The 24,170-nt window shown below is 37.7% G+C and overlaps 1 protein-coding gene across 1 annotated transcript; it reads left to right on the top strand.

Annotated features, from left to right (window-relative positions):
• Positions 1–798: 798 nt before the first annotated feature.
• On the top strand, positions 799–22,785 carry Fkbp14 (FKBP prolyl isomerase 14). The gene is made up of 4 exons (XM_003467857.5): positions 799–1,189; positions 4,894–5,045; positions 8,209–8,336; positions 20,014–22,785. Exons 1-4 carry the CDS (start codon positions 993–995, stop codon positions 20,170–20,172), a joined length of 636 nt encoding a protein of 211 aa, XP_003467905.1. The 5' UTR covers positions 799–992; the 3' UTR covers positions 20,173–22,785.
• Positions 22,786–24,170: the final 1,385 nt, after the last annotated feature.

The raw sequence follows: 24,170 nt of genomic DNA, 5'->3' as shown, positions 1-24,170 counted from the left end.
TTTTTACTTATTTATTTATTATTTTGCGATACTGGGGGTCGAACTCACAACCTCGAGCTTGTCAGCCAGTCGCTTATGACACTGAGCTAAATCCCCAGCCCCTTACCCTTTACATTTAAGTCACCTATATGATAAGTTAGCAGCCATAACATTACATGGTGTGAAATTAATCAGGTCTGGTTTGAAGACAGAGCTCAATACTTTTGGGGCCAAGGTATCTTAAGCAGACCATGTAACTGCTCCCAGCCTAAATGTACTTACCTCCTAAATGGAATAAAAGAACCCGTCTTGGTGTCATAATGCGGTTTGTGTTCCCGGAATGCGCTTTGTGAACTCTAAAGCATCTTGTAAATCATCACATTTTGTATTGTATATTCATAAGCAATATCAGGAGGCTTGGATTATGGAATCTTTGTGAGGGAAGGTGCTTCAACTGTGACAGTAAACAGGTAAATAAAGGAGAGTAAATAAATCTTTCCTGAAATCTCTACGATGTCATTTCCTGACTCTCACAACCTTGTTCCGCTGGGAGTACGATTCCTGGCGGAGCTTCCGGTTAGCTCGCGCTGCACCCTTCTCCCTAAATCCCGGCTAGCGGAATTCTTTAATCTCCCAGGCTCTAGGACCGCTCGGGACGGTTCCCAGCCCCTAGGCTGAGGGGTTCAAAGGGCTGTAAATTACACAGTTGCAGTATCATTCGCTGGAGAAGTGCTGAGCGATAGGACCTACAGCCAATGAGAGTCGGCCTCCCCTCTTCCCCGCCCAGCGGCCGCTTTATAAGAACCAGTCAACTTCGGTTTGGGATTTAACTCTTTATTGTGAGTCTGCTACGTGTGGGAAAGTTGTTGGTAGTAAAAGTGCCACGTCTACTAAGAGGGAGAGTCCCGAGTTTGCCAGAGGCCGTTGTACTTAAGCCTACAACTGCATTTTTAACTGTAAAGTCGGGGGCCTTTTCTCTGTTTTTATAGTGACTTCTATCTAGCGTCAGTGACATGAGGCTTTTCTTGTGGAACTCGATCTTAACGTTGTTAATCATGTCTTTGAGTGGAGCTCTGATCCCCGAGCCAGAAGTGAAAATTGAAGTTCTCCACAAGCCATTCATCTGCCATCGCAAGACCAAAAGAGGGGATTTGATGTTGGTCCACTATGAGGGCTACTTAGAAAAAGATGGCTCCTTATTTCACTCCACGTAAGTAATTATCCACTGCAGGTAAAATAATAGCCTGCCCACCTACACCAGCTCTCTTGGAGGAAAGATAGGGTGTAGTTGGTTTTACTTGTCTTTTGAGAAACCTGAATTAACTCATATTTGGGGAAAGAAAATTTTCTAAAGCCAATTGTGTGTTGCCAGGCCTTTGAAGGACTTACTGGAAACATGTGGTCCAGATAATGTTGTTAGATTTTTATTGTAAAACATTAGAACTAGAATCTTTGACGTTTTACATTAATATCTAGGTGTATCAGAGAGCACTAACTGCAAAAGCTTCAGAAAATTGTCATATTTCAAATTCCATTCCTGGGGGAAAATAATTCCATTTCAGTTTGGTACAGTTTATTTAAAACTTCTCACAGCAACTTCGAGAGCAAAATACAGTTATTTGCCTCTCAATAAAAGGTATATGAATGCTGTTATATTGACCTATTTAACTTTTGTTCTGACATGACATTTTGGTCAAGGACAAAACTGTGATTTTTGTGGTCATTTGCTCTTTTCTAGAAAATCAGACTTTATTCACTAGGGTGGGTATTACATAGAGACTTCTTGAAGAAGTTTTACCCGAAGGATTTTCAGGGGATTATACTATCATTTCTGTTCTTTAAACAAAGAAATTGTAAGATGGAAAAGGTACAAGTGTAATGATTTCCAGTTAGGCATTATTTCTATTCATTCCATTTAAAGTATTTAGTGAACACTTCCTCTTTGGCTTTTATGTTGGTTTATAATCAGTCATTCATTAGATGATGATCTATCCATCTACCACACTCATATTAAATGGCCTAAAGTCAGGTCCTGGAGATGTGAAGAACACTAGACTGCTTCTCGTTCTCCAACATGCACCATTCACAGGGGTGAGGGAGAAAATGATGTTTGGCCTGGGATAGCTGGGACTCAGTTATTCTCTGGGATTCAGGGGAAATAAAACTTCCTGGAGGTCAAAATTGAGACAGGCTTTGAAAGATGGATGAGGGCACTTTCGATAGATTGAACAATATGAACTGAGCCATGAATCTTTACACCCAATCCTAGATCCTGTTTCTGACAGACTGCCTTTACAGCCATTCAGATCTGGTCTTTTGCAGGATTTAGAAGAAGTGAATGGCACTCCTCTCTGAACTTCGTTAACTCTGGTAAAAAGTTTGAAAGAGATAGCTTGATCTGGAATTCTCAAGGACCCTTTCTTGTCCACAGTAGTCATTATATATATTGTGATATTACATTTTAAATTTTCAGTTGCAAGCCAGGCATGGTGGGGCATTCCAGCACTCAGAAGGCTGAGGGATGAAGACAGTCACAAGTTCAAAGCCAGCTTTGGCTATGAAAATTGACTCTGTCTCAAAAACAAAAAAAGAAACCTTTTTTCCCAATAACTTTTAATCTAATCTCTTTTAGGCCTAGGCTAATTTCTTCTAGATCTCAAGACCATAACCCTGTGCTGACTTTGGTGTTAGCCATGAGATACTGCTCGGCAGTGAACTTGAGTGTTCTAGTATCTAATAAAGGAACTGTTGTCATGTCACCTCCTTGTAAATGGTCAGAATCTGCTAGCTGTGAACTGCGTGGAAACGTAGCATCAAATGATAAATCTGTAAGGCATTCTTACTAGCTTGTCATGGTGGTGCATGCCTGAAATCCTAGCATTTGGGAAGCTGAGGCAGAAGGATCACTATAAGTTCGAGGCTAACCTGAACATTTGTCAAGAGCCTATCTCAAAAAAAAAAAAAAAAAAAAAAGAAAGAAAGAAAAAAAGCAAGAAAGAAAAGAAACCAAAATAAAAACTAAATACAGCATGTTTGCTGTTTTCAAAGCCATAATCTGTGTGGTGCTTAGCCATAATAAGAAATGTACCAAAGCTGAGCACTGTGTAATGGTGCACACCTCAGATACTTGAAAGTCTAAGGCAGGAGGACTGCAAATTTGAGGCCAGCCTGGGCAACTTAAAAAAAATTATCTCAAAATAAAATAAGGACTGTGCATACAGCTTACTGGTAGAGTGCTTGTCTAAGGCATGTATAAGGCTCTGGGTTCCTTTTACACACACACACACATACACAGAGGAAATGTGCCAAACTGGGCAATAGTTTCTTCCTTTATTATTTTCTAAACTTCCTAAATTTTGAAGGTTGGTATTATTATTTCCTTGGTCACGGGGATAAAGTGAAAGAAAAGAAGAAATAGCATTTATCAGATTTTTTTAACCATGGTACCCATGAAATTGGTACAGTGACCCCTTGCTCTTGCCTATGAGATATTCTGGAATAGAACACTTTCCTTATTGCACCAAAAGGAAGCTAACTGAGACTCAGACACTACTCATCCCCCACACATCTCCCTCCCGCCACAGGTTGTCAGATTGATTTTCTTGTTCTGGCTTCTCTTTATCTCAAGTGCCAGGACAATTTGACCATTCGCTTCCTCTCTAGAGACTGAGGGATCCCTTCTCCAGCCTTCTTACATAGCCCCACTGGATCTCTGGGGAGAGAGTTGAGCCTGGGTGTGAGGAGAAGCCCTTTCTACCCACCAACAGGAAGGCTTGGAGGCTGATGTAAGATGCTGTGCTGCTGTCTCTGTGTCCATGGCCATATGGACCCTCATGTATTGGCAGTGAATTCTCTTTACTCTGTCATCCTCCTTCCCAAACTCAGTCATTTTCCATTATTTTCTCCCTGAGCTACAGCCATTTTCTGTTTTCCTCCTAGATGAGTGTAACTTTGTGGTTGAGACCTTGAACTTTGTGTTTTTTTAAATCTTAAAGCATTTTATTATAATCAATATATCTAAAATATTATAATTTCAATATATGATCAATATAAAATTATTAATGAGATATTTACATTCCTTTTTGTTACTGGTTCATCAAAAGCTCTATGGGTATCTCTATAGGGCTATGTGTTATACTTAAAAATCTGTTTTAACTTGTGCTAGGTACATTTTGAGACTTTGAACTCTGGAATAAGATTTATATGGAAGGTCAAATGCTAGCAAACACTGTCATTTCTTCATCTACACAAGAAGGCAATAATTGGACTTCTGCATCTTCAGATACAACCAATCATGAACCAAAAATATTTGAAAAGCACTATGTCTATTTTGGACATGTAATGACTTTTCCTTGCTATTATTCCCTAAGCAATATGGTTGAACAACTATATATAGCATTTACATTATGTTAGGTGTTGTGAGTAATCTAGAGATGTTTTAAAGTATATAGTAGATGACATGCAAATGCTACAGACTTGAACACCTTTTGGTATAGGCAGAGAGGGTAGGGACAAAGTAAATGTCTACTGATCAGAGAACCATTGTTAGACTTAAAAGAGATAAATTTAGGACAACATATGGTACACACTAAATGTTCCTTGTGAATTATTTTTCTTATTCTGCCTTTCTGAAGCCGATTCAATAGTATGAAATTTGCCTCAAGAATGAATTGGTTGAATTGCTTTGACTTGCAGCTGTGAGTGCACAATGAAAGAATAGCTGTTTTCATTAATTTCCAACCTAAAAATACTTAATAAGTTATGGGCGGAAAAAAGTGCAACACAGCAATTTTAAAAGTAAGCCTCTGAAGAGTTCTAATGTGTAGAGTGCTTGTCTAGCATACGCGAGACCCTGGGTTCAATCCCCAGCAGCTCAAAACACAGAAGTACTAATGTGTTTTCTTTCTGTTATAGTCACAAACATAACAATGGTCAGCCAATTTGGTTTACTCTGGGCATCCTGGAGGCGCTCAAAGGCTGGGACCGGGGCTTAAAAGAAATGTGTGTAGGAGAGAAGAGAAAGCTCATCATTCCTCCTGCCCTGGCCTATGGGAAAGAAGGAAAAGGTAATGACACTTATACATGTCTTACTGTAAGCAGCTGAGTTCTTCTCTGGATTAGGAGACAGAAGTTAGACTCATTTTTTACCCTAGAAGTGAACAAACTTGTATTCCTTTAGGAAATATGGTTATATCTTGATTACTAAGTGAAATAACCAGGTAAGGCCATAAGATCTAAAGGGCAACTGGGCTAGCAATGAAATAAAAGTTCTGGATCATTGAACTCTATTAACACTGTTCAACAATAGGGTAGATTTTTGAAAGTTGTGTGAAAACACACACAACATAATATTTACCAGTTGAAACATTGTTAAGTATGCAGTTAGTTCAGCGGCACTAACATTTTCATCCTCTCAAACCATTCCTCACCAATTTGTTTTACTAATGCAAAAGAAAAGACCACTCAATATAAGTACCTTGATGAGTTGAATATTTAAAATACAGGTTATTAAAACCCTAAAGGCAGTTTTACATATGTGGCTTGCAACCATGACATCGCTCCCAGGATAGCCACTTACCAGGGTTTCTTTTAATTCTCACTTTAAAATGTGTGAAGTTTTAATAATTTATTTAAAAATAGTAGAGTGACTTGAAATGAATTACTTCTCCCTATATCACAAAACAGACACAAGCCAGAAAACATCTACCATATAAGTGGGAACTCTTGGGACCTTCCAAAGGACTTTTGGTGATTTCTATCAAGAGACAGGAAGATGTTTATATACATTCATTTTTTAGTTGTTTTATCGAAATCTAAGCTTAGGGAATAACCATGTATTAAGGCAAAGGTCTCTAAACCAGGATACCCATCCCTCCATTGTTTCTGACAGTAAACAATTGGAATTAGGTTAGGTGTACCGTGATAAGAGCTAATACAAAAATAGCCTTTTGAAAGAACATTTTCAAAGATTTTTTAAAAAAACTATATCTAAAATGTAAAGGTAGAAAATAAAGCTACTGTAAAGGTAGAAAATAAAGCTGCTGTATATACTTGTGATGCACACCTATAAGTGTAAGAAAAAGTATATACTGTATGTATAGGAAGTGAATCACAAGGAAATAAAAATATTAACAATGGACTTTGGTACTGAGAGTTATATTTATTTCTGGTTCTATCTTCCACATTTGGTTGAGTGAGCATATTACTTATAATGATAAAAAATATTTAAAGTGGTCATCAGAACCAGACAGAGACCTGCTCTGATATAAGACAAACAACAACAAGAACTTGCCAGCATCCAGAGGTCAAGCTAACTAAGATTCATTCCTAGGTTACAAAAGGAAGTAAGGGTCAGGATTTGTAGCCCCAGTTCCTATAAAGAAAACAAGTACTGTATGTGAAGCCTGACATTTTCTAAAATGGAACTAGCGCCAGCCATGGTGATGCACATCTATAATCTCAGTATTTGGGAGGTTGAGGCAAAGGGATTCCTGCAAGTTCAAGGCCAGCCTGGACTACATACATAGTGAATTAAAGGCCAGCCTGATCTACATAGCGAGACCTTGTCTCAAAAAGAAAAGGAAGAGCTGGGGTTAGAGTGCAGAGGTGCAGCACCTGCCTGGCAGGCACAAGGTCCTGAGTTCAGGAGGAAAAGGAAAAGAAAATGGATCGGCCTATATAAATCTTATAAATAGGCTAATATTCACTAACTAAATTCAATTCTTATTTTAATTATAATCCTCTTTAGAGAAAACAATCCAGTATATAGGAAATATCTAGGCTTAAAAGTATTTTGGTTTCCTGTATCTTCATCGCTTTGCCTTTAATATTTATATATGTAATATTAGTCTGTTACTCGAGCTCCTTACTATATTTAACTCAAATTTACTTCATAATGTAGTCATCTTCAAACTGAGTGCCATGAGACTAATTTTCCTAATTTATATTTAACCCTGATTTTATAGTCTTTTAGTACGTGCTTGCATGCCTTCTTGGAAAGATACCAGTTTTCTCACCCATCTAGTGCATGTCTCTTCTCTGTCTCCATCTGGAACGGTAAGCTTTGGCTCACAATGTAAGTGCTCTTCTTTTAAACCTTTTAAATGCTCTTTCACAGAAATACGAAGGGGATGAAGTGGAGGACTCAGTGACACTTCATATGTTTATGTAGACTTTTAGTTACATATGATTATAAGGGAACAAATTTGAAAAACATTTTTTCTGTACTTTCCAGGAAGATTTTTTTGGTTAGTTGGTTGTCATAGTATGTAAATAATTTTCACTGTATATGACATTTTCACTACCCTGGAACTCTAACAAAGCTCTTTTCATTTTGAAAGTGAAAGACACTTTAATTTTAATTTCTCTCTTCCCATGAAATGCCTGAAGCATATATATCATGTTCTATACCAGAGAAGATGTTGACTAGTTTTTGAAATGTTTGACCTTTCCAGTATTATTTTTAAAGCCTACAAGAAAATAATCTCAGTAACATATGTTTCTAGCTTGAAATTTATTAAGCATAATGCTGAATATTATATTTTTCAAGGATTTTCTTTCTTTTGCCCCCCAGTGGGCCCTTAAGGTACAAGATATTATCATCTGTGTCTTTCAGATGAGGAAACAAGCTTAGAGATGGGCATATTTAAATTACAATTCTAGAGTCTGACACCAGGAATCAATCAATTACAGGCTGCTGCCTGCCCAGTGGTAAAAGTTACAGGACTTTCTGACCCAGAAGTTAGTAAATCACTTGATATAATTAACTCTGAATTAGCTAAATCCCTTTAATCATTCTTGACATATAATATGTAATACTTTAATTATTTTTGAAATTTAATATCCAGACTATTGGATACATCTGTGTTGTGTGTGTGTATGTGTGTGTGTGCACACACATGTGTAATTACTAAGCTAAAAACAGAAGGCTTTTTTGCTTTATTGTTTTAGATTATTCCTTCTTTAGTTTATTTGTACAAATAAAATATAGTATGTAAATAGTTTTCACTGTATATGACATTCTCTGAAAGTTTCTTTTTCTTTAATTCAATAGCCTTTTTACCAGAACCATGATTTTGTATTAAAACTTTGGGGTCTGGAGGTATAGCTCAGTGGTTGAGTACTTGCCTAACAAGCCTGAAGACGGGTTCAGTCTCTAGCACTGCAAAACAAAAACATAACAACAAACAACTTTTAAATAAAAATGTGCCACCTTTCTCCTGATGTCAGGTAAAATCCCCCCAGAGAGCACATTGATATTCAACATTGACCTCCTGGAGATTCGAAATGGACCAAGATCCCATGAGTCATTCCAAGAAATGGATCTCGATGATGACTGGAGACTCTCTAAATATGAGGTAATCTTTCTTTCTACCTATGGGTTTTTGTTCTTTGATAGCTCACTGTTTCAGAAATATATTTAAATGACACTTTATTTTTATTTAAGGAAATGTTATATAGAAATTTTCTTGAAATACTGATTGCTATGGCTTGTGCTTAGATGTCCCCTCAAAACCTCATGCGGTCATAGGTGGGGCTTTTTCAGAGGTATCTGGATCTAGAGTGTGTGATGCTGGAATTGACCAATGGTACAGTGCTAGGTTCAAGGGTAGTAGGATTTGATTAGCGGTTTGAGTACTACCTGCCCTAAGTAGCCCAGATAAGATATAAGAGGTGGAAAGAGATGTGGTCATTCCTTGTTTCTTTGCTACCTATTGACCCGCCATGAACTTTTCTCTGCACTGCCTGTCTGCCATCCACCCTGCCTTGAAGCCAGTTAATGATAAACTAAAATCTACAAACTGTGAGCTAAATAAACCTTTCCTCCCTTAATTTGTGTGTGTTGGATACTTTGTCTCAACAATGAGAAAGTAACTAAGACCCTAATGCTGTGAAAGTTGATTTTTTCATAGGAAACATTGTTTCAGGGAGAAATATATTGATACTTAAAAAGCACCGTTCGGGCCACACTACCAGCCTAGCCCAGCCTGTGTAGCTGCCGCGCCTGGCCATCGGTCTGCAGAGGAGGAGCTGGGCAGATCTGGGGTGCCCTCACTGGCCTCTCTGCGTGTCTGGAGGACTCTGGATATCTGCGCCCAGACTGCTGGAGTTCCCTCAGGCTTCCAGGTGCAGTGAAGGAGAGAGGTGGGTTTGAGGCTTCCACATCAGCCTCCCCATTCCCGGCTTCATTTGGAGACCTGCTGAGCTCCCGATAGGTGGGCTGGCCCACACTACCAGCCTAGCCCAGCCTGTTTAGCTGCCGCGCCTGGCCATAGGTCTGCAGAGGAGGAGCTGGGCAGATCTGGGGTGCCCTCACTGGCCTCTCTGCGTGTCTGGAGGACTCTGGATATCTGCGCCCAGACTGCTGGAGTTCCCTCAGGCTTCCAGGTGCAGTGAAGGAGAGAGGTGGGTTTGAGGCTTCCACATCAGCCTCCCCATTCCCAGCTTCACTTGGAGACCTGCTGAGCTCCCCATAGGTGGGCTGGCCCACACTACCAGCCTAGCCCAGCCTGTGTAGCTGCCGCGCCTGGCCATAGGTCTGCAGAGGAGGAGCTGGGCAGATCTGGGGTGCCCTCACTGGCCTCTCTGCGTGTCTGGAGGACTCTGGATATCTGCGCCCAGACTGCTGGAGTTCCCTCAGGCTTCCAGGTGCAGTGAAGGAGAGAGGTGGGTTTGAGGCTTCCACATCAGCCTCCCCATTCCCGGCTTCACTTGGAGACCTGCTGAGCTCCCCATAGGTGGGCTGGCCCACACTACCAGCCTAGCCCAGCCTGTTTAGCTGCCGCGCCTGGCCATAGGCCTGCAGAGGAGGAGCTGGGCAGATCTGGGGTGCCCTCACCGGCCTCTCTGCGTGTCTGGAGGACTCTGGATATCTGCACCCAGACTGCTGGAGTTCCCTCAGGCTTCCAGGTGCAGTGAAGAGGAGAGGTGGGTTTGAGGCTTCCACATCAGCCTCCCCATTCCCGGCTTCACTTGGAGACCTGCTGAGCTCCCCATAGGTGGGCTGGCCCACACTACCAGCCTAGCCCAGCCTGTTTAGCTGCCGCGCCTGGCCATTGGTCTGCAGAGGAGGAGCTGGGCAGATCTGGGGTGCCCTCACTGGCCTCTCTGCGTGTCTGGAGGACTCTGGATATCTGCGCCCAGACTGCTGGAGTTCCCTCAGGCTTCCAGGTGCAGTGAAGGAGAGAGGTGGGTTTGAGGCTTCCACATCAGCCTCCCCATTCCCGGCTTCACTTGGAGACCTGCTGAGCTCCCCATAGGTGGGCTGGCCCACACTACCAGCCTAGCCCAGCCTGTTTAGCTGCCGCGCCTGGCCATAGGCCTGCAGAGGAGGAGCTGGGCAGATCTGGGGTGCCCTCACCGGCCTCTCTGCGTGTCTGGAGGACTCTGGATATCTCTGCAACCAGGGAGGGTCCACAGGTTCCTGAAGCACTGCGGCCTGTGGTGAGTACCCTAACCCGGCTGCGATTGAAGAACTGTGGAGCTTCCAAGGGGCAGGTGGGCGCACAGTGTCCCTGAGGCCCAGCTTGTCTGGAACTGCGGAGTTCTGAGCAGGCAGAGGAGGGCCACTGGTTCTGTAGGCCTAATGGCTTGGGTTGCGCGGCGCCAGAGTCTCAGTAGCTCCAAACATAGAAGGAGATTTTCAACAGATCCTGAGGAAGCTTTCAAATAACACTTGAAACACAGAAATATAGGAAAATGACAAAACGAAAGACCAAATTACAACCTCAAACCTCCAGCCCATCTCAAGAAACCCTAGGAGCGATGTATATAGAAGAAAATATATCCCATCCACCTCATATATCGGACACAATAGCCACTGAAATTGACAAGCAACTCCAGGAAGCTTTAAAGAAATTCAAACTCGAAATAATCTCCCAGATAAAAGAAGAATTGATAAAAGAAATGAAAGAGATTCTAAATATATCTAAAGAAAACACAGATAAAAAATTGGAGGAACTAAACAAAAAGATAGAATCCCTAGACGAGCAATATAAGAAACAAACAGAATACATAATGCAGATGCACAGAGATATACAGGAAATAAAAAACTCCACTGAAAGTTGTAAAAACCGCCTTAATGAAAGTGAAGATAGAATTTCAGACCTTGAAGACAGGATTGCAGCTAGTGAACAGGAAAGGAAAGATCTTTTGAAAATAACAAGGAACCAGGAAACAACAATTCAACAACTGCAAGACGATGCAAAGAAGAATAACATAAGAATGATAGGGATTAATGAAAGAGAGGGAGACAACATGAAGGATGTCAGGAGGATATTTAGAGAAGTAATAGCTGAAAATTTCCCAAGCATGAGATCAGAAACTGACATCAGGATCAGTGAAGCATATAGAACTCCAAACAGTCATAACCAAAATAAAACTACACCCAGACATATAATAATCACCATCCCAGAAATCCAACACAAGAATAGATTATTAAAAGCTGTCAGAGAGAAAAGACAAATCACTTATAAAGGAAAACCTATCAGAATCACAGCAGACTTCTCAGCACAAACTATAAAGTCAAGAAGAGCATGGAGTGAAGTATTCCAGATCCTAAAGCAAAATGATTTCCAACCAAGACTGATATATTCTGCAAAACTATCATTCAAAATAGATGGTGCAATACGATGCTTCCATGACAAAGAACAGCTGAAGAACTTCATGAACACCAAACCAACCCTGCAAAAAATATTGAAAGACAGTTTAGATACACAAAGGAAAAAACCACTAAGCAAAGCAAATAATTAAACAGAACCGAAAGATAAAGATGCAACAGCAGAGAGATAACATTCCTACAATTAACCAGCATTTAACAGTAATAACCATTAATGTAAATGGTCTCAATGCACCAATCAAAAGAAACAGACTAGCAGAATGGATCAAGAAACAAAATCCAACCATATGCTGTTTACAGGAAACCCATCTAACCCAGAAAGATACTCACAGACTGAAAGTCAAAGGATGGAAAACAATTCTTCATGCAGCAGGAATCCAAAAAAAGGCAGGAGTAGCCATTCTGTTTGCAGACAACGTGAACTTTAAACCAACAATGACCATAAAGGACAAAGAAGGTCACTACATACTCGTAAGGGGAAAACTCCAAGAGGAAGAGATAACTATCTTAAATATATACGCACCAAACTCCAGAGCACCCAGTTATATAAAACAATTATTAACAGAAATGAAAACTCAAATTATCAGTAACACAATTGTAACAGGAGACCTTAATACACCACTGATACCAAGGGACAGATCAACCAGACAGAAAATGAGCAAAGAAATAACAGAACTGAATCACACCTGTGAACAAATGGGTTTGATAGACATATACAAAATGTTCCACCCAACAACATCAGAATACACATTCTTCTCAGCAGTACATGGATCATTTTCTAAAATAGACCATATATTAGCTCACAGAACATATTTAAGCAAATGCAAAAGAGTTGAAATCATCCCTTGCATATTATCGGATCATAGCGCTCTGAAATTAGAAATTAATGACAAAGGATACTGCAAAAATTCCGCAAACACATGGAAACTAAATAACACACTCTTGAGTAATCAGTGGGTCACAGAAGAAATTAAAGAAGAAATTAAACAATACCTAAAAGAAAATGAAAATGCAGATACAACTTACCGGAATCTGTGGGATGCAATGAAAGCCGTTCTGAGAGGAAAATTTATTGCACTGAGTTCCCACATCAGGAAAGCAGAACGAATACAAATAAATAACTTGATGCTACACCTCAAACAGCTAGAAAAAGAAGAGCAAGTCAAGCCCAAAGCCAAAAGAGAGGAAATTATAAAAATCAGAGCAGAAATCAATGCAATAGAGACTAAGAAAACAATCCAAAGAATCAACGAATCAAAGAGTTGGTTCTTTGAAAGAATAAATAAAATCGATAAGCCCCTAGCCAACCTTATTAAAAAAAGGAAAGAAAAAGCTCAAATTCATGCAATAAGAAATGAAAAAGGAGAAATCACTACAGACCCAATAGAAATACAGAGGATCATCAACACCTATTTCGAAAACCTCTACTCTCAAAAGTTTGATAACACAGAAGAAATAGACAGATTCTTAGAAGCATATGAAGTACCAAAGCTAGATCAAGAGGATATAAAACTGTTCAATAACCCAATCTCTGCTAATGAAATTGAGAATGTAATTGGGTCCTTGCCCACCAAGAAGAGCCCAGGCCCAGATGGATTCACTGCAGAATTCTACAAGAAATATAAAGAAGACCTAATGCTGACACTCCTCAAACTATTCAATGAAATTGAAAGGGAAGCAATCCTTCCTAAGTCATTCCTGGAAGCAAATATTACTCTAGTACCAAAACCTGAGAAAGACCCAACTATAAAAGAGAACTATAGACCGATCTCCCTAATGAACACAGATGCAAAAATCCTCAATAAAATATTGGCAAATAGGATCCAGCAAATCATCAAGAAGATTATACACCATGACCAAGTGGGATTCATCCCAGGAATGCAAGGATGGTTCAACATACGCAAATCAATAAATGTAATCCACCATATCAATAAAGCCAAAAATAAGAATCACATGATCATCTCTATAGATGCAGAAAAAGCCTTCGATAAGGTCCAACACTTATTCATGGTAAGAACTTTACAGAAAATTGGAATAAATGGTCTTTACCTCAATATAATAAAGGCCATTTATGACAAACCAACAGCCAGCATCATACTAAATGGCCAAAAATTGAAAGCCTTTACTTTAAAATCGGGTACAAGACAAGGATGTCCTTTATCACCACTCCTATTTAATATAGTACTGGAAGTACTAGCCAGAGCAATTAGGCAAGAAAGAGAAATAAAAGGGGTAAAGATAGGAAAAGAAGAAGTTAAATTATCATTGTTTGCAGATGACATGATACTCTACATAGAAGACCCCCTAAACTCCATTGAAATACTCTTAGATACAATAAATAAATTCAGTAATGTGGCTGGATACAAAATCAATACTCAGAAATCAATAGCATTCCTATACACGAACAACAAAATTACAGAGAGGGAAATAAGAGAAACTGGACTATTCACATTAGCAAGCAAAAAAATGAAATATTTAGGAATTACTCTTACGAAAGAAGTGAAAGACTTATACAGTGAAAATTATAATACACTGAAAAAGGAAATTGAAGATGATCTCAGAAAATGGAAAGACATCCCTTGCTCATGGATCGGAAGAACAAACATTGTGAAAATGGCCATTCTCCCAAAACTGTTATACAGATTCAATGCAATCCCAATAGAAATACCATCAACATACCTTATAGATCTAGAGAAATCACTCCTAAATTTCATCTGGAACCAGAAGAGACCTAGAATCGCAAAGGCAATTCTAAGCAGCAAAGACAAAGCAGGAGGCATCACAATCCCTGACTTGAAGTTATACTACAAAGCAACAGTAGTAAAATCAACATGGTATTGGAATCAAAACAGAGCTGAAGATCAGTGGAATAGATTAGAAGATACAACCACAACTACGAACACACTCAACCACCTTATTTTTGATAAAGGAGCCAAGCAGGTTCACTGGAAGAACAACAGTCTCTTTAATAAATGGTGCTGGAAAAACTGGCTCTCCATTTGCCGAAAACTAAAGCTAGACCCATGTCTATCACCATGTACTAAATTAAAATCTAAATGGGTCAAAGATCTGAATATTAAAACAGAAACACTAAATCTATTGGAAGACAAAATAGGTAGAAACCTTGGAGACATAGGAGTAGGTAAAGAATTCATGAACAGGACTCAAACCGCATGGGAAATACTTCCCAGAATCAATAACTGGGACCACTTCTTATTAAAAAGTTTCTGCATGTCAAAAGAAATCTCCAGCATAGTGAAAAGAAAACCCACAAACTGGGAAAAGATTTTAGTGAACTCTCTCTCAGACAAGGGCCTCTTGTCTAAAACATATAAAGAATTAAAGAAACTCAGACCTCCGAAATTCAAAGATCCAATCCAAAAATGGGCATCTGAGATGAATATGCAATTCTCAGATGAAGAAATGCAAATGGCAAATAAATACATGAAAAAATGCTCATCATCATTGGTCATTAGAGAAATGCAAATTAAAACCACACTGAGATACCATCTCACTCCTGAAAGAATGGCCAGGATCAAGAAAACCGACAACAAATGCTGGAGAGGCTGTGGGGAAAAAGGAACTCTCCTGCACTGCTGGTGGGAGTGTAGACTGGTACAGCCTTTGTGGAGATCTGTCTGGAGATTTCTCAAAAAGTTGGGACTGGAAATCCCATTTATTCCAGCTATTCCACTTCTAGGCATATTCCCAGAAGAACTGAAAGCATCATACCACAGTGATATATGTGCACCTATGTTTATAGCAGCACAATTTGTAATCGCCAGATCTTGGAAACAACCCAAGTGCCCATCAACTGAGGAATGGATAAAAAAGTTGTGGTATTTCTATACAATGGAGTATTATTCAGCTATAAAGAAGGATCACATTGAGATATTTATCAATAAATGGGCGCAGCTTGAGACCATACTCATTAGTGAAATAAATCAATCTCGCATGTGTGAATACCGAATAGTTTCCCTAATGTAAATAATGATTCAAATATATAAAAATATGTGGTAATCATGATTCCCCATTAGGTGGCCTTGAAGCCTTATAAAGTTTTCACTCATTAATTAGAAAGGCTTTATTCTGGGCTTCTTGATATGAAAATATTTGAAGCTAGAGTATATGAAGTTTTATCCAAATATTTCAAGGAAAAAGACACTATGGTAACTACTATTAAGTCAGGTTATAAGGTGGTGAACTACTAGGTTGTTGAAACAGTCATGCTGTGACCTCTATTGTTATATTGTTATGTCCTGTTTTATCTCAATCTCCCCCTTATTGTTTCAAAAAAAATTATTTAGTCATTTCTTATGTTTGTCTTAATTAAAGAAAAAAATTCAAAAAAATTAGGATATATAAATAGTAACTCTTTTCGATTTCCTATTAACTTGTTTTGAAGTCCTGTAGTACTCCAACGATCTTGTTTTGACTGATTAGACTCTGTTCCATTCTATATGATAGTATCAAGTTTGAAGACATAGGCAACTACTTTGAAGACAATAAGATTCACTAAGATACCCATTCTGGTTTCACTATTGTCTTCTTTGGAAGTCCTGTAATGTTTACAATGCCTAAGTTTTATTGGTCTTGTTCTCTACTGTTTTGTCCAACTTTATAATATCTAATAAGATAGACAATTCTTTTTAAGGAAACAAGGGACAACGTTGATAACCATTGTTGATAAACTTGTACTCTGTTCTACATCATGTGCTATGTCTATCCTTGGTATTGACTGACAGCTTTGTTTTGCCATATTTGACTGTATTCTTCCCCCCCCCCAAAGAAAGTAATAAGCACTAAGGAGTAATAAAATCCAAGATGTGAAAAAAAAAAAAAAAAAAAAAAAAGCACCATTCGGGTTGGGTGTGTGGTGCACACTTGTAACTGGAAAAGTCTCAAACACAAGATTGATTTCTAGTTCTACTTCTGTATTAAAAGTCAGATTTTCACCAGGTATGGTAATACATGCCTATAAACACAGCACTGTGTGAGGCTAAAGCAGGAGGCTTAACAATTTCAAGTCCAGCCTGGATGATTTTGCCACTTAGCAATACCATGAGCAAAATAAAAAATAAAAGTGTCCTGGGGGAGGAGCTCAGTGTAATGGTTTTAGGTTCAGTACCCAGACATATTTTAAAAATCAGATTTTTATACATCTTTTCAAAGGAATTTTCTTATTGGTTGAATCCTCTAAGAATTCCATCTTCTAGCCCTGTGGATTGTTCTTAACTATTAATCATCCTAATAGAACTTTGTTCCAGTACACGCAAGACATGGGCCCGGAAGATATACTGTCTCCTCTTGCATGGAGGACACTGAGTGACACTATAGAATGAATCCTAGCCCACTATAACTTTTGTTGGTCTACATATAGCCTGTGTTGTACAGCAGGAAGATGCCAGGCAGTGATTTGCTGAGTTTCTTATGGATATGGAGAATACTTGAGAAATAATCAAGGTGATTTAAAAATCATAAGAGCAGTGGAGGAAATTTTTAGTATATTTGTATTAACATGATTATATTTATTGTGGGTAGGTGATACTTGCATATAACAAATCTTAATTCTTTTTATTTCATGTTCCCCTCCAACTTCTTTCATCCCATTTGCAAAAGATGTATCTCCCAGTTTCCTATTGTGTATCTTTTATTTTGCTCTTTAAATTATTTACACTTTGGGTTTTTCATGTAAGAGAAGCCATGTAGTATTTAAAATTCTGTGTCTGATTTATTTCACTTAACATTACCATGTTAAGGTAATGTTAAGTGAAATGACCAAGGTAATGACCCAAATTTTTCCTTCTCTAGGGCAGAGTGGCATCCCATTGCATATACATAGCACATTTTCTTTATTGGCTCATCTGTTGATAAATATCTGCTTCTAAGATTTAGTATTAGGAGTTGTGCAAGAAGTAGAAGAACTTAATGAGAGAAAAGAGGTGGTGTCTTAGTCACCTTACTATCAGTGAAATGTGATGCCTAAGAGCTAAAACTTAAAGGAGGAGAGATTTTTTGGCAGCCAGTTTCAGATAGCTGAGTTATTGCATGGTCACCTGGCTCCAAGACAGGAACAGCATGGTGGAAAGGTCTGGAGTAAGAAAGGTGTCACACAAAGGAGGCGAGGGAGCAGAGAGAGAAAGGAAGAGGCAGGAATGGAGGTTGGGAGAGATACATCCTTCCAGGTCCAGTGACCCACCTCCAACCAGACCCCACCACCAAACAGCTCTGAAGTCATGCGCGAATGAATGTACTGATGAGTACAGCAGCTGCCATGATCCAGCCACTTTCCCGAAGACTCCTTCTGTACCCATGAGGTCTTTGGAGGACACCCCACATCTGATCTACAGTGGTAACTGGATGGTTCTTAGTAAGATGCTGCAACTAACAGTACTTCCAAACCGTAAAAGGGAGCAGGGTTTAAATGGAGGTCAGAACTCTAGCTACAGCCCATCTTACGACATTCTGGGACTGGGATTGTATATCAGATGTGGAGAACATGTTTGGCATGCTTGAGGACCTAGGCTCAATCCCCAACACTAAAAAAATCAAAGAAATAAAAAATAAAGCAAACAATAATAACAAACCACAAGAACAAAACTTTTAAAGAATTCCATAGTAGACCACATCAAAATAAATCACTGGGCAGATTTCAGTAATGTTTTCAGTGGAACACAAATGAAAATGAATAGGTTGTTTTTATCTAGCTTGTGATTTTTTTAATTTTGAGAAATGTGTTTTTCTCTACTTAATTTGATTATAGTAATAAATGATTTAAATACCTTGATTAGAAAAACTTGGAAAGTTTCAAAAAGGACATAACAACTTTTCAAAATTATTAGCTTTTGATTAGTATATTTCTTAGTTTGAAAAATAGAAATTGTAGCTTTTTATTAAGCCAGGAAACATATACCATACTTTGTTTAAAATAATCTTGCTCATTGAGGGACCAAAAACAAAGACATACAGGTGTTTTTCCCTCTATAAGTTAAACAGTAAAACTGTATTTATGATATAAAATGTTAAAAATCCTGAAAGATTTTGGTAATGACATTGGTAATTTCAGCGATATGAATCAAGAGTCCTTGCTGACTTAAAAGTATGTTTTATTCAATAGTTTTGGTGTCTTGCCGTGGTATGTGTTAGCCTAGCCTTAAGAAAAATACATGTGGAGTATTTAAAAAGTTGTATTAGTTCTAAAGCTATTTTGAACCACTGTGGATTTTAATAATGAATTCTACATTATTTTCTTTTCTTAATTTTAAAGAGAAAAAGTACAGAAAAATCAAGAAGCAAACAAACAAACGAAACCCAACAACAACAAAAGCAAATGGCAACGACAACAACAACAAACAATAGTGATACAGGATTTCAAACCGAGAGGATAGGAATTTAACAATGGCTGTTACACTGCATATTGTTATCTTTAAAATCATTGTTCAAGTTACCAGATACAGGCATGCAAAATTGATTGAACAACATAATTTCCCTTTGAGAATTTCTTCCCCTTTTACTATATCTATTGTAACTTTTGGATCTTATTTACTCTTTCAGTTTCTTACACTAGCGAGACAATACAGTACTTACACATTAAGTTATTTTCAGTTAATTCAGTAAACCAGGGATTTTGAAAACTTACTTGAGTAAGACACTATAATAAAGTTGAAATTTTTAAAAATTTTAATGTTAATATTTACTCTGCTTTGAAATGTTTATAAGATATAGGTGTACCCTAGTTTAATTTTTGTCTTAGGGTAGATTTACAGATTTACTGCAGGTATTCTGAATGAGGAATATAGTCAGGTTTTAGGGCAGTCTGGTATTAACTACTCTGAATTATCATGTGAGTGTAGGACCTCAGACTAAATGTTACACAAAGTGACTGCTGTGTGTGCAATTTAATAATCATATAGAGCAGTGAGAATAATAAATATAACTTGGAGTCATAGGATATTAATGTACAATTTAAATATTTATAAGTCTGTTGTGAACAGTGGGTTAATATTATTATATTAATTTTATTATGATTATTATTATTACTATATGTTGATTTCTAGCTTAAATAAGCAAGTTTTCCAGCTTAAGCAAGCAAACATAAAAAGTATATGGAATGTTTTCATGGTATATTTTTGACATAATAAGAACCTTATATTTGTCATAAGAATTATAAGTATGATATAAGCTTTATCTTTGCCACTGGGCAATATTTTCTGTGTCTACTATAGCAAGATAGCAACAGTTTTTAAGGGAAATATTTTCTTATAATTCTTCTACTATCCTTAGATATATATCAAAGTAGTTGCTTAGTAGTTATTATAGATAGTTAAGTGAACTACTAGTCCATTTCTATAATATTGATGGGCTTAGTGTGATTATCTTATGAATCAAAATTACTAATGAAATCCATTATTTTATAGGTTAAAATGTATTTAAAGAAGGAGTTTGAAAAGCATGGTGCCATAGTGAATGAAAGTCATCATGATGTTTTGGTGGAGGATATTTTTGATAAAGAAGATGAAGACAAAGATGGATTTATATCTGCCAGAGAATTTACATATCTACATGATGAGTTATAGTGATGTCTTCTCATTTTATATAGTGTCTATCTTTAAAGAGAAGGCAATTGTCTTTAAAAAACTTTTAAATGTTCTGCTTTTGCTTAAAATTTTTATATTATTTTTCTGACTATTATTTAAAGCATCCTTTAGGGTTTCTAAGTAGCTATTTCTTTCTAGTAAGTTATTGGGAAGAAACAATTGATTTGTCTTTGAATGGAAGACTTCTAGACTATTTTTCACTCTAATATTGTGTCATTTGTAATTTTAAAATATTGCCACCAGGAACATGCCACAACATAAGACCACATTATAGCATAAATCAATACCTTGTATTTCTACTTCCCTCAAATTCTCAAAGTTAGATACCGATATTGAAAAAACCTTTTACATTAGCCCCAAGGCTTGTTGTTTTCATGTTATAATGAAATGGTTTGCTTTGACTGTTTGAGTCTCTGCTTGAGGACAGGAAGAAAATGGCAAACTTTTTGGTAGCAAAACAGAAGTGAGGAACAATTTGTGGATACGTGTGCATCAGAACATTCTACTCGGGACTAAAACTAAATAAGGTTTGTTCTTAATAACTAATGACCTACTAAGATAAACAGGACAAGTCATTTATGTCTTTTCTTTTTTGGAGTCCTGGGGATTTAACCCAGAATCTACATCCATCCTCTCCATTTTTTTTTACTTTTTTATTTTGAGATAGGGTTTTGCTAAGTGTCTGAGTTGCCCAGGCTGGACTCCAGTTTACGACCCATCTGTCTCAGCCTCCCAGAGTGTGGGGAATACAGGCATGGACCAACACACTTGGCTTTGATGTATACTTTTGCAGGATAGTGGCTAGATTCTTTAATGAGTAAAAATACAAATAGCTAGCCATGGATTACACATTACTCCTGTAATCCATAATGTTAGAAAACTGAGGCAGAAGGATTACAAATTCAAACCCAGTCTGGAGAATTTAATGATTTAGCAAGACTGTGTCTAAAAATAAAATAGATTTGGGACAGCTTAGTGTGAAGGCTTTGGGTTCCATCCCTAGTACCACAAACAACCAACCAAAAACAAAATAACCCCAGCTTTAACTAGTATGTAATATTATAATAACATTACATCATAAGTAAAACTAGAAAGCCAAAATTTTCTCATTTCTGCCTCATCAAAAACTGAAGCAGCACCAGGCATGGTGGTACACACCTGTAATCCTGTCTACTCCAGAGAGCGAAGCGGGAGGATCTCAAGTTTAAGGCTAACCTGGGCAATTTAGTAAGAGCTCATCTCAAAATAAGACAAAAAGGGCTAGAGGTTTAGCTCAATGGCAGGATGCTTGCCAGGCAAGTGCAAAGTCCCAGGTTCAATCCTCAGGACCAGGCTGAGGGGGACAGAGGGCAGATCTATAGATGCTACTGTTGAATAGGTGCTTATTCTGGGTTAAAAAAAAGGATGACTTTATAATTTTATCTCAAATTGGCTTTTATCTTCAATACTTAAAAAAGACTCTAAAAGTCTGTTTGCTAAGAACAACCTTATTGTTTACAAAATCATATTGAGTGTGCTGTTGTTTCTTGTGGTGCTGGGGATAGAAGCAAAGGCTTCCTGCACGCTAGGCAAACATTCTACCAGTCAGTCTCCATTGGGGCCCAAGTGCATTGTTGTCTTTGATGTTCATTGGTCATACTAGCGGTCTATGAAAAATGCTATTGAGTCTCCTTTTGCCTAATTCATAGATGCGAAAATTGATATTCAGAGAGACTAATTGTTATGTCCAAGGTTAGCGGTTAAGCTGTAGAACTAGTTTTCAGTCCCCAAATTCAGTGGCTTCTTGCTGCCTTCTACTAAAACATAGTAAGTTTGTTTGACTCCCTTGGGCCTGATTCTTTTAGGTTTGCTGTGTTGCTTGTCTTTAGGGTCTTTATCCTTTGAGGAGGGTTTTCTGGTTGTCTCTGGAGTATTAGACTTCTCCCTGTGATTCAGGAATGGCTTTGGTTTTACAGAACGATTTTGGGGGTTAGCTCTGAATTGCTTCAGACATCTCAAACACAAGAGATTTCAGGTGAATGTCTTAGGTCTTTCCTGTTTACTGCCATAGTTTTAAAGAATTATGAACAATTACATCATATAGAGACTATATATATATATAAAATATAGATTTCCCTGATTATATATTGATATTTTCATCACTAAAACAGGAAGCTCTTGGGAAGAACACAATACCTTTCTCTGTAGAAATCATCTTTATCACCAATGTTTTCCTGAATCTAGAGAGGTACAGGAACTCAGGATAAAAAAGTCTTACGCTGTGGCATGTGGAAAGGTAGCTTGTCCTGTGGTGCTTTGTATAGATATTACTTGTGCCATAAATGGTAAAGCAAAAAGAGTTAAAAACTTTTTTGGATTATTCATCTTATATAGATTTGCATCAATTTTCATCTAAGTATTTGGACACAAAAATACATACATATGTTATTGTTGTACTCCCCGTAGTTATAGCTATTTACATCTTTCCAGTAGTGTGAGACTGTGACTTCACAGGTATGTAATTTGACTCATTACTGTTCTACATGTCATGTTTAAATTTGTATGTCTGTGTTATGGTATTCTTCAAAATAAAGATTATTTTAAGATAACTGATTTTATAGAAAATCTTAAAGCATTAGTCTCCTCCATATCTTTATTGGTCTTTCTCTCCCTCTTCTTCTTTCTCTCTTTCTCTCTCTCTCTTTCTTTCTTTCTTTTTTTCTGTCAGGCATGGGATGGGAGTTGAAACCTTGTGCATGCTAAACATGTGCTTGATCACTGAGTGACACACCAGCCACTTTTGTTATCTAGGTTTTATGGTAAAAGAAAGTGAGGAAGATTGACAGGTAATGGAAGGAAAGAGTATAGTGACATTTAGAGTTGCCTCTGATTATCTATTCTATTTAGGTATATTTGTCAGGAAAACTGTGGTTTGATTTAAGCTATATTGAAATTAATATTAAACCTTGATCCTTAAGGATGATCATTAATAGTGAATTTTTAACGTGGGAGAAAATTTTTTATTTTTGGGAATTTTTGTGGGAAGAAGAGAGGATGGTAATATTGCTGTTATGGTTTGGGATTTTATGTGTGTACAATAGGTGGGCATTAAAATGGTTTATGTCTAACTGGGCAAATAAGTGCTATAAACTGCCTTATGTGATTATGTGAAATGTTGGTCTGCCATAAAATTAACAAGAAACAATGACTTCTTGTTCATATGAAGCAGCAAGCTATTTGGAGTTTTCTTTTTACAGATGAATTGTACATTTACTCCTGATGTAGGCTACTGCTTATATCCAAGATTTCAGCATGCTACCCTGTTTCCTCACTGAATTAAGTATATGGATGACTCCTTAGTGTTTGGACATTATAAGAGAAGAAGGAATGTGTGGCATGTTATAGGAAAAAAACTTTTCTCAGCTTTTTATTAAAAAAGTAAATTAGCATTATCATAATAAACATAGGGAAAAATAACAAAAAATTCCTTTTCTTGAGCTACAGAACACTTGGCCATTTTTGTTTTGTGTCCACTTTAGCGTAAGTTAAAATCTTAAGTTGTCAAACTTGATTATAAATTCATATGCTCACTTGAAAGCATTAGTATCATAGCACTTCCATTTCATAATATATGAAACCATTAATAGTAGGATTTCAGTATTCCCTGTAGTACAATGAAATCCACATTTTACCCCCTGATCACCCCCTCCCAAATAAAACACATCAGCTGGTAATGTGCAGACTCTGTTACTAGGTTTAGAGAGAGGCAGGAGTACTCAGTCATCATGGTTATGAAACAAAAAAAGGATCCAGAAATACATACATTCTTACGTATGGATTTGGAATCCTTATTTGAGGAGAAATTCTTTTATCTCTATTTTGGGGGTGTAGTCCAGTAGTAGAGTGCTCACTTAGCAAGTGTGAGGCCCTGGGTTTAATGTCTAGCACTAAAGATAAAATACTATTTTGGTTCCTTTCACCTTTGTTTGTGCTATGGC

This window comes from Cavia porcellus, unplaced genomic scaffold (genome assembly GCF_034190915.1).
Source record: "Cavia porcellus strain 051 isolate PalLab524CR breed Dunkin Hartley unplaced genomic scaffold, mCavPor4.1 scaffold_2, whole genome shotgun sequence".
Taxonomy (NCBI): domain Eukaryota; kingdom Metazoa; phylum Chordata; class Mammalia; order Rodentia; family Caviidae; genus Cavia; species Cavia porcellus.
Note: the sequence above shows the minus strand (reverse complement) of the source record. Positions and strands in the feature narration are given on the sequence as shown.